The 11188-nt window shown below is 46.0% G+C and overlaps 1 protein-coding gene across 1 annotated transcript; it reads left to right on the top strand.

The window, feature by feature from the left end:
* The first annotated feature begins 273 nt into the window (after window positions 1–273).
* Window positions 274–9872, top strand: PAIP2 (poly(A) binding protein interacting protein 2). The gene is made up of 4 exons (XM_049829603.1): window positions 274–413; window positions 4732–4891; window positions 7305–7484; window positions 8780–9872. The coding sequence occupies exons 2-4, from the start codon at window positions 4754–4756 to the stop codon at window positions 8843–8845; spliced, it is 384 nt and encodes a 127-aa protein (XP_049685560.1). The 5' UTR covers window positions 274–413; window positions 4732–4753; the 3' UTR covers window positions 8846–9872.
* The last annotated feature ends 1316 nt before the right edge of the window (window positions 9873–11188 follow it).

Genomic DNA, 11188 nt, shown 5'->3' with positions numbered 1-11188 from the left:
GCGCCACAAGATGGCGGCTTGCCCTGCCCCGGCGGGACTGCGCTTCCCGGCCTGCCCCGCGCCGCCGCGCGAAATGGCAGCCGGGCGGAACTACAACTCCCGGCGTGCCGCACGGCGCGGCCCGGGGGGGCGGAAGGACTGCTCGTCCCGGCATGCAGCGCGCCGCCTCTCCGCCCGGGCTGCCGGCCGGCCGGCCGCGCCCGGCCGCCGCTGCTTCCGGGGGAGAAGGGGGCGGCGTCTGTGAGGTCACGCAGGTAGCGGAAGTGATTTCACGTCCGGCGGGCTGCGGCGCTGGGAGGGGAGCGGGGCGGCGGGCGCGGAGCGGAGCCGGCAGCGGAGCGGGGGACGAGGCGGCGGCGGCGGAGCAGCTGGGAGCCGGCCTGCGCACCCGCGGTCCTTCCCTCTGCGCGCAGGTGAGGGGGGGGCGCGCAGCCCCGGGCCGCCGCGGGGGGAGCCGCCCCCTCCCCTGAGGCGTCGGTCCGTCGGTCGGTCCGTCCGTCCGTCCCTCAGCGTGTCGTGTGCGTGTCGTCGTCGTCCCCGTCGTCGTTCCCCCCCCGCCCCCCGCGGCGGCGTGGCCTGCGCGGCGGGGCCGCCCCGTGGCGCCGTCTTTATTGTCTCCAGCTCCATCCGGGTCCTGGGGGGGGGTGGGGGGTGCGCTCCGGCGGCGCGGGGCCTGACGGGAGGGAACGGAACAGAACGGCACGGCACGGCACCCCCGCCGCGGGGGCGGCCCTTGCGGGCGAACAAAGCGGGCGGCTCCTCAGGCGCAGAGCGGCGGGGCTGGATCCACCCGCGGAGGCAGCTGGGGGCTGTCTGCGATTCCCGGGCGTTTCTCGCCACGGCGGGTACGCGGCCGCTCTGCCGGGAGGGGGGGAGCCCGCCTCGCCTCGCCTCGCCTCGCCTCGCCTCGGTAACCGAGGTGGTGTCGGGGGAGAGCGGCTGAAGCTTTACGGGTTCGCCCCGTTCCCGCTGAAGCCAAGCGGCTCCGCGGGCCTCGGCGGTCGCCGCTACCGAAAACGCCGGTAGCGAGAAGGGCGTTTCGGGGAGCGAACCCCCTGCCGCCCCGCAGACGTGACGGCCGGCTGGTTCTTCACGCCTCGGTGCTGGCCCGCTGCGCCGGTCGGCTGGTTCCAGGTCAGCTCCGGCGCGGTGCTTTGGAGTGTTGGTGTCGGACAGCGCTGGCATCCCTCACGGATTCGGTTGAGAAATCTATTTATTATACGGAGTATAATCGCTTGATAACTGCCGGTTGCTAATCTAATTAGATAACGAGGAACTTGGCCAGCGCTCCTGACTCACAAGAGTAATCGCTAGTTAATAAACAAATAACACCATCTTCTGCAGAAGTTCAAAGTACTCCCTGCTGCACTAAAACAGCTTTGCTTAAACTTCAGCTGCTACTGAAGTCCTGATGTGCTGCTCGCTGTTCTCTGCTGCTTTTGGGTGCTTGAGGCAAATACCTCATATTTATTCCTCTGGATTTTTTCAATCAAGGGTAAGGACCTGGGTTTTGCTATATGGAATTAGGCCCGTTGACCTTATCTTCTGAAGTAGGCGGTAGATAATCTTCTTTTGTGATTGGGGTTTAAATGCAAAATCTTCAATCGCAAAGCTTTGAATTTTAATGATGGTCAGTCTAGGGCTCTTCATTGCTATAAACGCAGCAAAATTCAGAGAAGCGGGTAAATTAATGGACCTTAATGATGTTATACAGTAACAAGTTCCACGCTTCATGCAGAAAACACTTTGAGTCAACTGAAAGTCCTGCTGTTACAGGTTTTTTAATTTCTGATATAATTCCCGAGATAAAAATCCTGTATTTTTTTCTGTCTTTTCTTATGCACTTAACACTGCTCTTCCTGCATCACCCCCACCTCCCACCAAAATCCTGGAATAATTTGGGGCTGGATTGCCAGTCATAGGACTATGGCAGAATTCTCTGTATTTTCTGTTCCTTAGCACTACTAATGTTCTATTTCCTGTTCTAGTGTAAGGAGATTCAGGATCCTCTGCTTTCCACCTACTCCCAGATGGAAAATGTATTCTTTTTATTCACGATGGTAGCGTAGCCTGTCACTGTGGCTTCTTTTCTGCAGCAGCCTTCTTAGATTGTGACTTTTTGCAAGACTAAAGTGGCATTTGTATCTCCTCCTCAGAATTGTCTGTAGCTCTTGACTAAAAAGCCTGTATCTAATACAAGTGAAATGAGACTAATCTTGTCCTTGCAAATAAGCACAGAAAGCCAACTGGTTTGTATCTTGAAATGGAAAGCTCCCTATACAGTGTATTTTAGTACAAGTTGCAGAAAATCAAATTACAAGGAGTGCTGTGAGTAAGGGACTGGCCTGGGGCTTCCTAACCGTTCATGCAGGGTAAGTGTTAGTTGATATGTTTTCCTGTGGGAAAACATGAGCGGACTTGGGGCTTCATCAGATAAACTTCAGATATTCAGGCTGAGCCTTGGATCTTTCTCGAAGATAATGATCCACATCGTCCTTGGGCAGTAATGGAAAAAGTTGTTTCAGTCCAAATGTGAAACACTGTACTTCCCTCCCTCCTAAAGCAAATGGCTTGTGTTCTATGGGAAACTTAAGAAATTTGAAAACTTGCCCATGATTCGACAAATTAACCTTTCAAGCTTTTACACAAACAAGTAGGGGTGTTTTAATTATTATTTTTAACTTTATGGACTTGTCTAGGTGCTGTGGTCTTTGTACAAGAGTTGCCTGGAATGTGGCCCGAGTACCTTACAGTAACCTTGCAGTTATTCACCTGTAGTGTAAATTGTTGGTGTGCAGAAAGCCTGGTAGAATATTAATGTCAAGATTCACTCCACAAAACCAACGTGAAAACGCTAAAAAAAGAAGAAATCAGGCTTTTTAGACTCTGAGGTCTTTTATTTCTTTTAGTCCATCCTGTTTGTTAGCTTGTGAACAGCTGAAGTTACTTAAAGCAATTTCAAGCTTGAGTTGGGGTGTTAAATGCAATGTCTTTTCCTGTTTCACGTTAAATGCTGCCAGTAATCCTTTGCAAGTTTGTTTTGAAAGAACATGAAAAAGAACCTGTTTTCTCTTGCTAGAATACCCGGGTTCTTGTCTCATTTGTTGTACTTCCTAAGGAGCTAAAGTGACTTCCGTACTTGGGTTTGCCTTTGATTTAAAAGCCTTGAATAGAGCAAACCAGGCAAGTTCCTTTTTCTTTGTGCTTTTCTTAATTGATCTTTTGGACGTGGCAGGTTTTTGACCTGGTATTATCAAGAATGCATTTTGAACCAAAACTTGCATTAATTCCACAGATAATAGGACCAACTGAAATAGAAAGAGAAATATGAGCTGCTACGTGATAAGCCCTTGTACTGTAATGCCAGTGGAGGCTATATTTTGATAGCCTCTTCTCCAAATAAGTCATTTTTTCGTTTGCAGACAATGAGCTAAAACATCGAGTTGTGAATAAAATAAAAATACTTACTGCTGCATCGTTTCATTGTGAATTTTTAGCACTGGAAAATCATTCAAGTTTGGGGGTTTTTGGGTTTTTGGGGGTTTTTTTTGAGCTCATTGCCTCACAGGCTTTGTATACTGTTGTCAAAATATTTAACACTGCCAGTATTGGTATCTAAAAATATTCAGCTTTTCCAGTATTAATACCTGTACTTAAGCATGGTATAAGAAAATCAGCAGCATTATCTCATTTACTTTACAACACAAATAAGATTTCCAGCAAGAGCCCAGGCTGTGAGCAGACTTGGGTCTCTGAACTCAAGAGTTACAAGCTTCACACAGGCCCGATGGAAAAGCTGCAATACCATTCTTAGGACAAGGATTCAGACCAAATATAGGTTTTGTCCTGCTTTTGGTGGTGGTTAGGTGGAACAAACACGTTTGCCAACTGTACCTTCATTCCTTGAGTTCAGCATGTTGTGATATCTCATATGGACACGCAGAAATGCTGAGTGCTCTTCAGGCGTGACTCAATCCATATTAATGAAGTAGGATGACAGGCAAGCACGTACTGTCTTCCAGTGCCTTATGGTGTTCTTTACCTGAAGCTTCGCCATCAGTGGGCTTTTGCTAATGAAGTAGCTGTAAGAACTGTTGTGCCAACTTGGCTCTGTGAGGAATCGGTGCGTAATGGTTTCTGCCTCACTTGCAAGGTTTCCCAGCGGTGAGATGGCTGTGAAAGTTGGTTCATGTGATCACATGGAACATCTTGTAACTGAATTCGGGTAGGCTAAAAGTCATGCCGAAGTTTCCCCTACTGTGGGTATCCTTGGAAATTTCCCTGAAGTGTTGCCCACCACCTCTGAAACAGTACGGATGCTGAGCAGTTCATTTCCAGGGGAGTTTGCTGAAACTCGGGTGGGAGTTTTAAAAGTATTTTGGAAAACAAATTTTCCCTTTTGTTTCTTGAACGTTGCCTTAAATACTTTCCTACTGGCAAGTACGCATGCTTTCTGGGTTTTTTTCCTGTCACTTTTTATTGGTCGTGGTGCTTGGCATTTGGTGAGGTTTAATTTGGGAAATTAATTTGTCACTCAAATCTGCATACAATGGAAATGGTGTTTCTGATAGTTTTTTACTTGCTGCAGTTAGCAGAGCTCCTCTGCTACAGTCACTAAGGCTACCTGGAACCTTCAAATACAGGTGCAGCCTTCCCTTGGGCTGGGCTTATGCAGAAGCAGGGTGATGAGCGAATCTGCACATCTTTAATTACCACATTTCTTAATTGCAGACTTCGAAACAAAGACGCAGCCATGAAAGATCCAAGTCGCAGCAGTACTAGCCCAAGCATCATCAGTGAAGATGTGATTATAAATGGTCATTCTCATGAAGATGACAATCCCTTTGCGGAGTACATGTGGATGGAGAACGAAGAGGAATTTAACAGGCAGGCAAGTAATTTCCCTTGATAAATGTCTTGTGATGTGCCTTACCATTTTCTAGCTGAAGGGGGAGGCACTGTGGCTTAGCAACTGGGGTACAAGCCTGAGAATCCTTTAGAAAAGGAGTTTTTAAGATAGGCTTGCTAAAATAATCCTGGGGAACATTTTCTCTGGCAGTAAATACTTCTTTTCTGTAATCTTGATGGAAAATATGGGAAGTGCAACATGTTCTAATGTATCCATTGATTCCTTACTTCTGCAGGAGGGAGAAACAAAAAATAGTTGACAGACTTTATGTGGCACTTTGGAAGGGACAAGTCTTGCTAGGCTGCTGAGTTGCGGAGGTTTTACATGTGCAAACATGCCCGCTGTTGTACTTCTGAACTGGATACGTCCAGGTGCATACCTGCCTCGTCAACAGGGCTGTTGTTCCTAAGGGAGTTGGTGGATGTAGCTGTTGGGTGACAGTCCTCTTTGTTGCTTAATACTTAAGTGTCTTACAGCTGGCCTTCGCAATTGGGTTGGAAGGAAGCCTTAACTTCATATTTCACCTTGCATCTGGACGCAGCTCTCTCCTTTGGAGGCTGGGAACAGCCTACCTCTTTCCACCGCCCCTTTCTTAATCAAAACTTGATCTTTGTACTCAGGTAGCTGCTTTCTCTGCACTCCAGCACAGTATGGCTGTGCTGAAGTCTGAGCTTCTGAAATAGGATACACCTGTTGCTTTCTCTTTAGGGTGCCAGCAGGGCACAAACGTAATCTGAAATTCAGGTTGCTCGCAAAATCTAAATTCTCTTGTGCAATATGCTAGGATGATCTCAGTGTTGTTTCCTGTTTGGTGGGTTTTTCCTCCTGGGGGCTGTACTGTAGTTAGCATACAGGACATGTAGTTCTTGGGGAAGCAGCTAAGAGTTCTGCTGTGAATAAAGTATTTTTTCAGGTACAGACTCCATTTTCAGAGAAGAGGAAAAGTGGGAGCACGAGGGGAGAATCGTCTTATTCAGGCAGGCAAACACAATGTGGCAGCCTGGTCGCCTGCCGCTGTAGGCACGTCTCTCTGGGAACCTGAACAAGTTAAACTTGGGCTGGAAAATACAAAGAGGCAATATTAATTTCAAGACATTTGGGGAATTAAATGTTATTTAGTACTTCTGGAGCTGCCATTGGAGGCACTTGTAGGTGTACAGCCATGTAACAAAAAACCTGGAGCTGGGCAACCCCTGCTGTAATACTAGCTTGTGGCTGTGTGCCCACGGCTGCATTTTACCTGCATGCAGGATGGAGACAGCGCCTCGCAAGAAGGATTGATTGGAGACCGCTGTCCTTGCTGGAGTGCTTTACTGGGGAAATCACCAAGTCGGTGGTTCATGCGGGGTTTGAATTGTCCGGACACAGGCTTAGAGCATATGGTGATGAGTCCCTGTTCCCCAAAGCTGTGCGTCTTGAGCACCAAGTGAGCTGGTGAGTGTGTTTGCCCCAAGCACAGGGGACCTGGATTTTATCGGAATCCCGAACTCTGGCATTAACCTTTTTGATTTGGTATTTGTGGTATGTAACCTAATTTCCACTTTAGGATCGAGTACGCGTTTGATTTCAGAGTGAAGGATAGATAGGAAAACTTGTTCGAGCTTCCATTGAGTGAACTTTTAAACATGTCCTGAATCATTTTTCCGCTCCGTTTTGTCTGGCGAGTCATTCACACCAGCTTCTGTTTCCCTGCTTTCCACTTTTAAGTACTGCGATGCAGGGTATGGAAAATTTGTCAGAATGAACTCCCTCCAAAAGCTTGTTTACTGAACAACCAAGCAAAACTTTCCTTTAATCTTTGCAATGCGTGTCAGTTCTGCATCAGTTGATGGGTCCTGTGTGTAGTACAGCAGGTCAGCATTTTTAGCAACTGCTAAGATCATGTGGAGTTCCTTAGGAGAACTGCACTGGGCGAACACATAATCTATAGCCAAGGAGGTGTTGTTTGTTCCTCATTCAGTGATGGACAGTGGTTATTTTTTTTCCCCAAGAATCTTGTAGGACACTTACCGAGGGAGTGTGCCCGGCTGCATGTGTTGTCCCTGGTTCCCTTCCTCACACTTGAAGTCAGTTCAGTCCACACTAGTTGGTACAACTGAAATTTTCACCTGAAACTAACATTTTCCTTCTCCTTGAGCTCATAACAAGCTGCAAACAGAACAGCTAGGGCTGGGGTGTTCTCCTCCCATTCCCTTTTAACTGCAGCCCAAGTTCCAAGCACTTCTCTACATTAAAAAAGTCAAAGCTGCTTGCCTTCCTGCAGCACAAGCATGGTGTTCTGCTAGAAGTCCTGTTGCATAGCTAGAAGGAAGGTCAGCTAGGTGCACAAACCTTGGAATGAAAACACAGGCTCTCAATAAGTTTGCTGATGAAGCGGTTTCTTCTCATTGTATAGATCGAAGAGGAGTTGTGGGAAGAAGAATTTATTGAGCGCTGTTTCCAGGAGATGCTGGAAGAAGAGGAGGAGCACGAATGGTTTATTCCAGCCCGTGATCTCCCACAAACAATGGATCAAATCCAGGACCAGTTCAATGACCTTGTTATCAGTGACAGCTCATCACTGGAGGATCTGGTGGTAAATTCAGTTTCTCATCATACTTCTAAAACTTGACATCTCTCTTTGTCCAAGGCTGATTTTTGTTGCTGATAGTGGCTAGAGAAAATCCTTTACATGTAGGCCAGAGACTCTTAACCATGTGTGGCTATGGTGGAGGGGGAAATGTGGGAGAGTTGGGCAAGGGATGTTTCCTTGAGTGATGTGACCTATTCAGTGATTTTCTTCATAACCGCATGGTGCCTTTCCTCACCTGTGATATAAATTCAAGTGGCTTTGGGTATGCATACCATGTTATGAAAGAAAGGCAGTGAGCAAAGCATGCTGACCGTGTGAAGTGCCATTTGGTGACAGGACTGCAAAAGTTTAATTCAGCATCTGTCAACACTTACATGTTGGGTAGGTGCGAGCCATATTCTAAGGTATGGTTTGGATCATGTGAACAATAGCAGATCTCTTTGTAGAAATCCTAAGAAAGAGGAAAGCAGCTAAACTATGATTATTTCCCTGTTTCTTGCTCTATGACTTCTGTTCAGAGCTTAACTAAAAGGAAAGGGCAGTGTGTACATATTTTGCCTAACAAGTTACGAAGTTACTGATACAGAGTACAAAAACCACACCATAGTGTCACACAATGGCTGTGATATTCAGGTGCAAACCCCTACTTTTCCAAGTTTAAGCAGCTGCAGGCAGCAGTTTTAGACTCAATTAAGAACACAAAAGCCTAATCCTCCATTTCCTTGTGATAAAGAGCTCATTCTGAAGGTGCTGGCTGCCCACCTATAGCAGGTGGACAAAGCAGGACATTGTAGAGCAGCAGCTTGCCAAGTGAGAGGACTGGGTAGTCACAGACATAGAATTGTAAAAAATCAATACAGCGCTCGTATATGTTAAATTCCCAGAAACAGCTTAAGTTCCTGCAACAAGTCTCCTCTTGCTTAAATAAGCAAGATCTAAAAGCCTCATGGCACGTTTTAACAGCTCAACTTCAGAAAAAGCTATTTCAGCATTAAGCAAAGTTGCTGTATTTGATGCGTGCCTGTGGTTTTCTTGTTTCTTATTCCCTGAGCCCTCATCTGACTGAAACATCCAGGTGGTGCTAAGGAAGGATGGGTAATTCAGGTACTAGCACAGAGGAGTGGGCTTTTCTAGCGATTATAGAGACTTTTGGTATATGCAAAAACCTGATTATATGCCTGACTGTTACTCTAAGTCCGTAAACTGTTCTTAATGCTGTCTGCCCAGAATTGTATTCAGCTTGAAAATGGAAGATGAAAATAATGATTCAACTAGACTTCTGTTTTTCCTTTCCTCAGGTCAAGAGCAATCTGAATCCAAACGCAAAGGAGTTTGTTCCTGGGGTGAAGTACTTAAATATTTGAGTAGACTGGGCCCTCTCTTGGTGGATGTAGCACAATTTCCACACTGTGAAGCCAGTATTAGAAGATTTAATTGTAAAAGCTCTCTCTTCTTGTCACTGTGTTACACTTATGCATTGCCAAAGTTTTGTTAGTCTTGCATGCTCAATAAAAGTGCTGAGACTGTTATTAAGTAAATCTGTCAAAAGTTTAATGGAAACATAATTGGGCCCTGGCTTTCTGCAAAGGAGGCAGTGAGGTAAGAAGCACCAGTCAAGTTGAGACAAAGTACCACGTTTATAAAACCTTCTGCAGACTCTGTCTTTTTAAAATAGGACTTGGAATTTGCTATGGATGGTCTGTTTTTAACTACAGATGTGTTAACTGGTGCTAGTTTGCACCTGATAATGCCTTAACTTAAAAATGAAAGCAAGGATATCTGATTGTTAGGCAAATTAGCTAACTTTCCTTTGAAATATCAGTATTGTTACTAATGTTAATTTTTCCCCTTAAAAAACTTCATGCTCCTTTTAAGCAGCATGAGATTTAACAGAAATTTTACAGACCTGTACAGAGTCGTAGATCTCACCTACTGAACTAACATCCAAGCGATTGGAAGGAAGAAATTCCCTGTACTTTGCAGTATGTTATCATGTTAGAAATGTTTCACTTCCTGATTATGTTAAAGGAGATGTGAGTTTCATCACAATTTCTTCCAAGAACCCAGATATGTGCATAGCACTGCCTATGTAACTTTTAGCATACAACTTTATTATAGCTGGATTTAACCAAGAAAACCCTAGCATTAGTGATTTGAGTGGTGCTTTTCCCTTGCTTTGTTTAATCATCACTACACAATAGTCTACAGCACAACAACTTTTTTTTTTTTTTCTTTTAATAAAGCTAGAACAGTTTTGGCTTCTTAAACTTCATATTCGGGTAGGTTAAGCTGCCATACGTGTTCAGTGTGAATAGTGTTTAAGTTGAAAATATTGTAAAAAAATTATATTTTTTCAAAAATATTTAAAAAAATAAATAATAGTAGAACTGATGTGGTGGCTGTCTCATGAATATGCATCTCACATGGAAACTCATTTGGCAGCATGCAGAGGAAAGGGATGACATTATGGATACAGTGCCTGTAAGGCTGTTTGTAACAAGATAGCCCAAAATACCCACCTGAGGTTGGACTTCAACTGCTCTTTTCTTTCTTTCCTCCCACTTTATGTGCTTGCTTGGGCATATTTTCCTTCGTTCTCACCACTGCTAATCCCAGTTCAGCTCTGCTGCTGCTGGCAGCACAGGCAGTCCTAGTTAACAGCTGATGGCACTATATAAAGCGTGCTGTCGGACACTTTGGCATGGTGGCTGTTGGAGCTGGGGTGCTCTCAGTCCTGTAAACCTGAGAGCTGCAGGAGGCTGTGGGTGAGTTGTGTGGCTGCAGCAACAGCCTCCAGCAGTCCTCAGAAACCAGTCTGATCCACTCTTGCTTCATAACTTTGCCCAGCTTTGCTGTTAATATCTTTTTTTTTTTTCTTTTGAGCTCCAATTAAACCAAATGGAAACACTTCAGAAATTATGCAGCACTGCAGGATGGGAAGAGTGAGATGAAGCCTTTACGCAGGTGTAACCCTGCAGCATAACCACATTGCTGCATCAGGCTTGCTCCAGATGGAAGAATCCCTCTTAGAGGAATTCAGTCAGACCAACTCATTTTGCTGTTGCTCTGCAAAATGTTAATTGTAATTATCCCGGGCTCCTTACTAAGCGTTACCTTCCCCTTTCCTAACCTGAGATCCGGCCTTCATAGAAGCAGCAAAACTATTCTGGCGTTTCCACTAACTTGGAGATAGTTTAGACTTGAGCACCTAAAGACAGAAGGTCAGGAAATAACATACTACTATGCCTTGGCTTATTTTTAGCTGGAGTGGGAGTTTCACCAGCAAACCCCTGCATGGCTGGCAGCAGTTGCTTGTTGGTGAGCTTTCTCCCAGAGTTTCAGCCCGGGTGCGATTAGCTCAGGGTGATTGGCAACTGAATGCTGCTGCTAGGAGCCAGCTTGCTGTGAAAGAGCCAGCCCTACTATGGTTTGGTTTCTTTGCTTTTATTTCCCTGCTGTATCCCAGTCAACCACAACACCGTGAGGCTTATTGAAGAGGTGAACTTCCCGATTGATGGTCTCTGCTAGGATGGAGCTGCTGTTCTCCATTACAGCCCCTGCGCTGCTGTGTTTGGGGTTTGCGACTAAAACAGATTTGATGGCACCCTAGTGTTTCGGCTGTTGCTGAATGGCACTTGCACAGCATCAGGGCTTGCTCTTGCTCTTGCTCTGGCCCTAGCAAGCAGGCCGAGGGTGGGCAAGAAGCT

Source organism: Accipiter gentilis, chromosome 26 (assembly GCF_929443795.1).
Source record: "Accipiter gentilis chromosome 26, bAccGen1.1, whole genome shotgun sequence".
Lineage (NCBI taxonomy): Eukaryota > Metazoa > Chordata > Aves > Accipitriformes > Accipitridae > Astur > Astur gentilis.
The sequence above is the reverse complement of the archived record's forward strand: the minus strand, read 5'-3'. Positions and strand labels throughout refer to the sequence as shown.

What these genes read in the sequence shown, in the direction of transcription:
- PAIP2 (XM_049829603.1), top strand. Translation starts at nt 4,754, where the DNA reads ATGAAAGATCCAAGTCGCAGCAGTACTAGCCCAAGCATCATCAGTGAA. An exon ending in AAGAGGAATTTAACAGGCAG is followed by an intron (nt 4,892 to 7,304) that starts GCAAGTAATTTC and finishes CTCATTGTATAG; the next exon opens with ATCGAAGAGGAGTTGTGGGA. An exon ending in CATCACTGGAGGATCTGGTG is followed by an intron (nt 7,485 to 8,779) that starts GTAAATTCAGTT and finishes TCCTTTCCTCAG; the next exon opens with GTCAAGAGCAATCTGAATCC.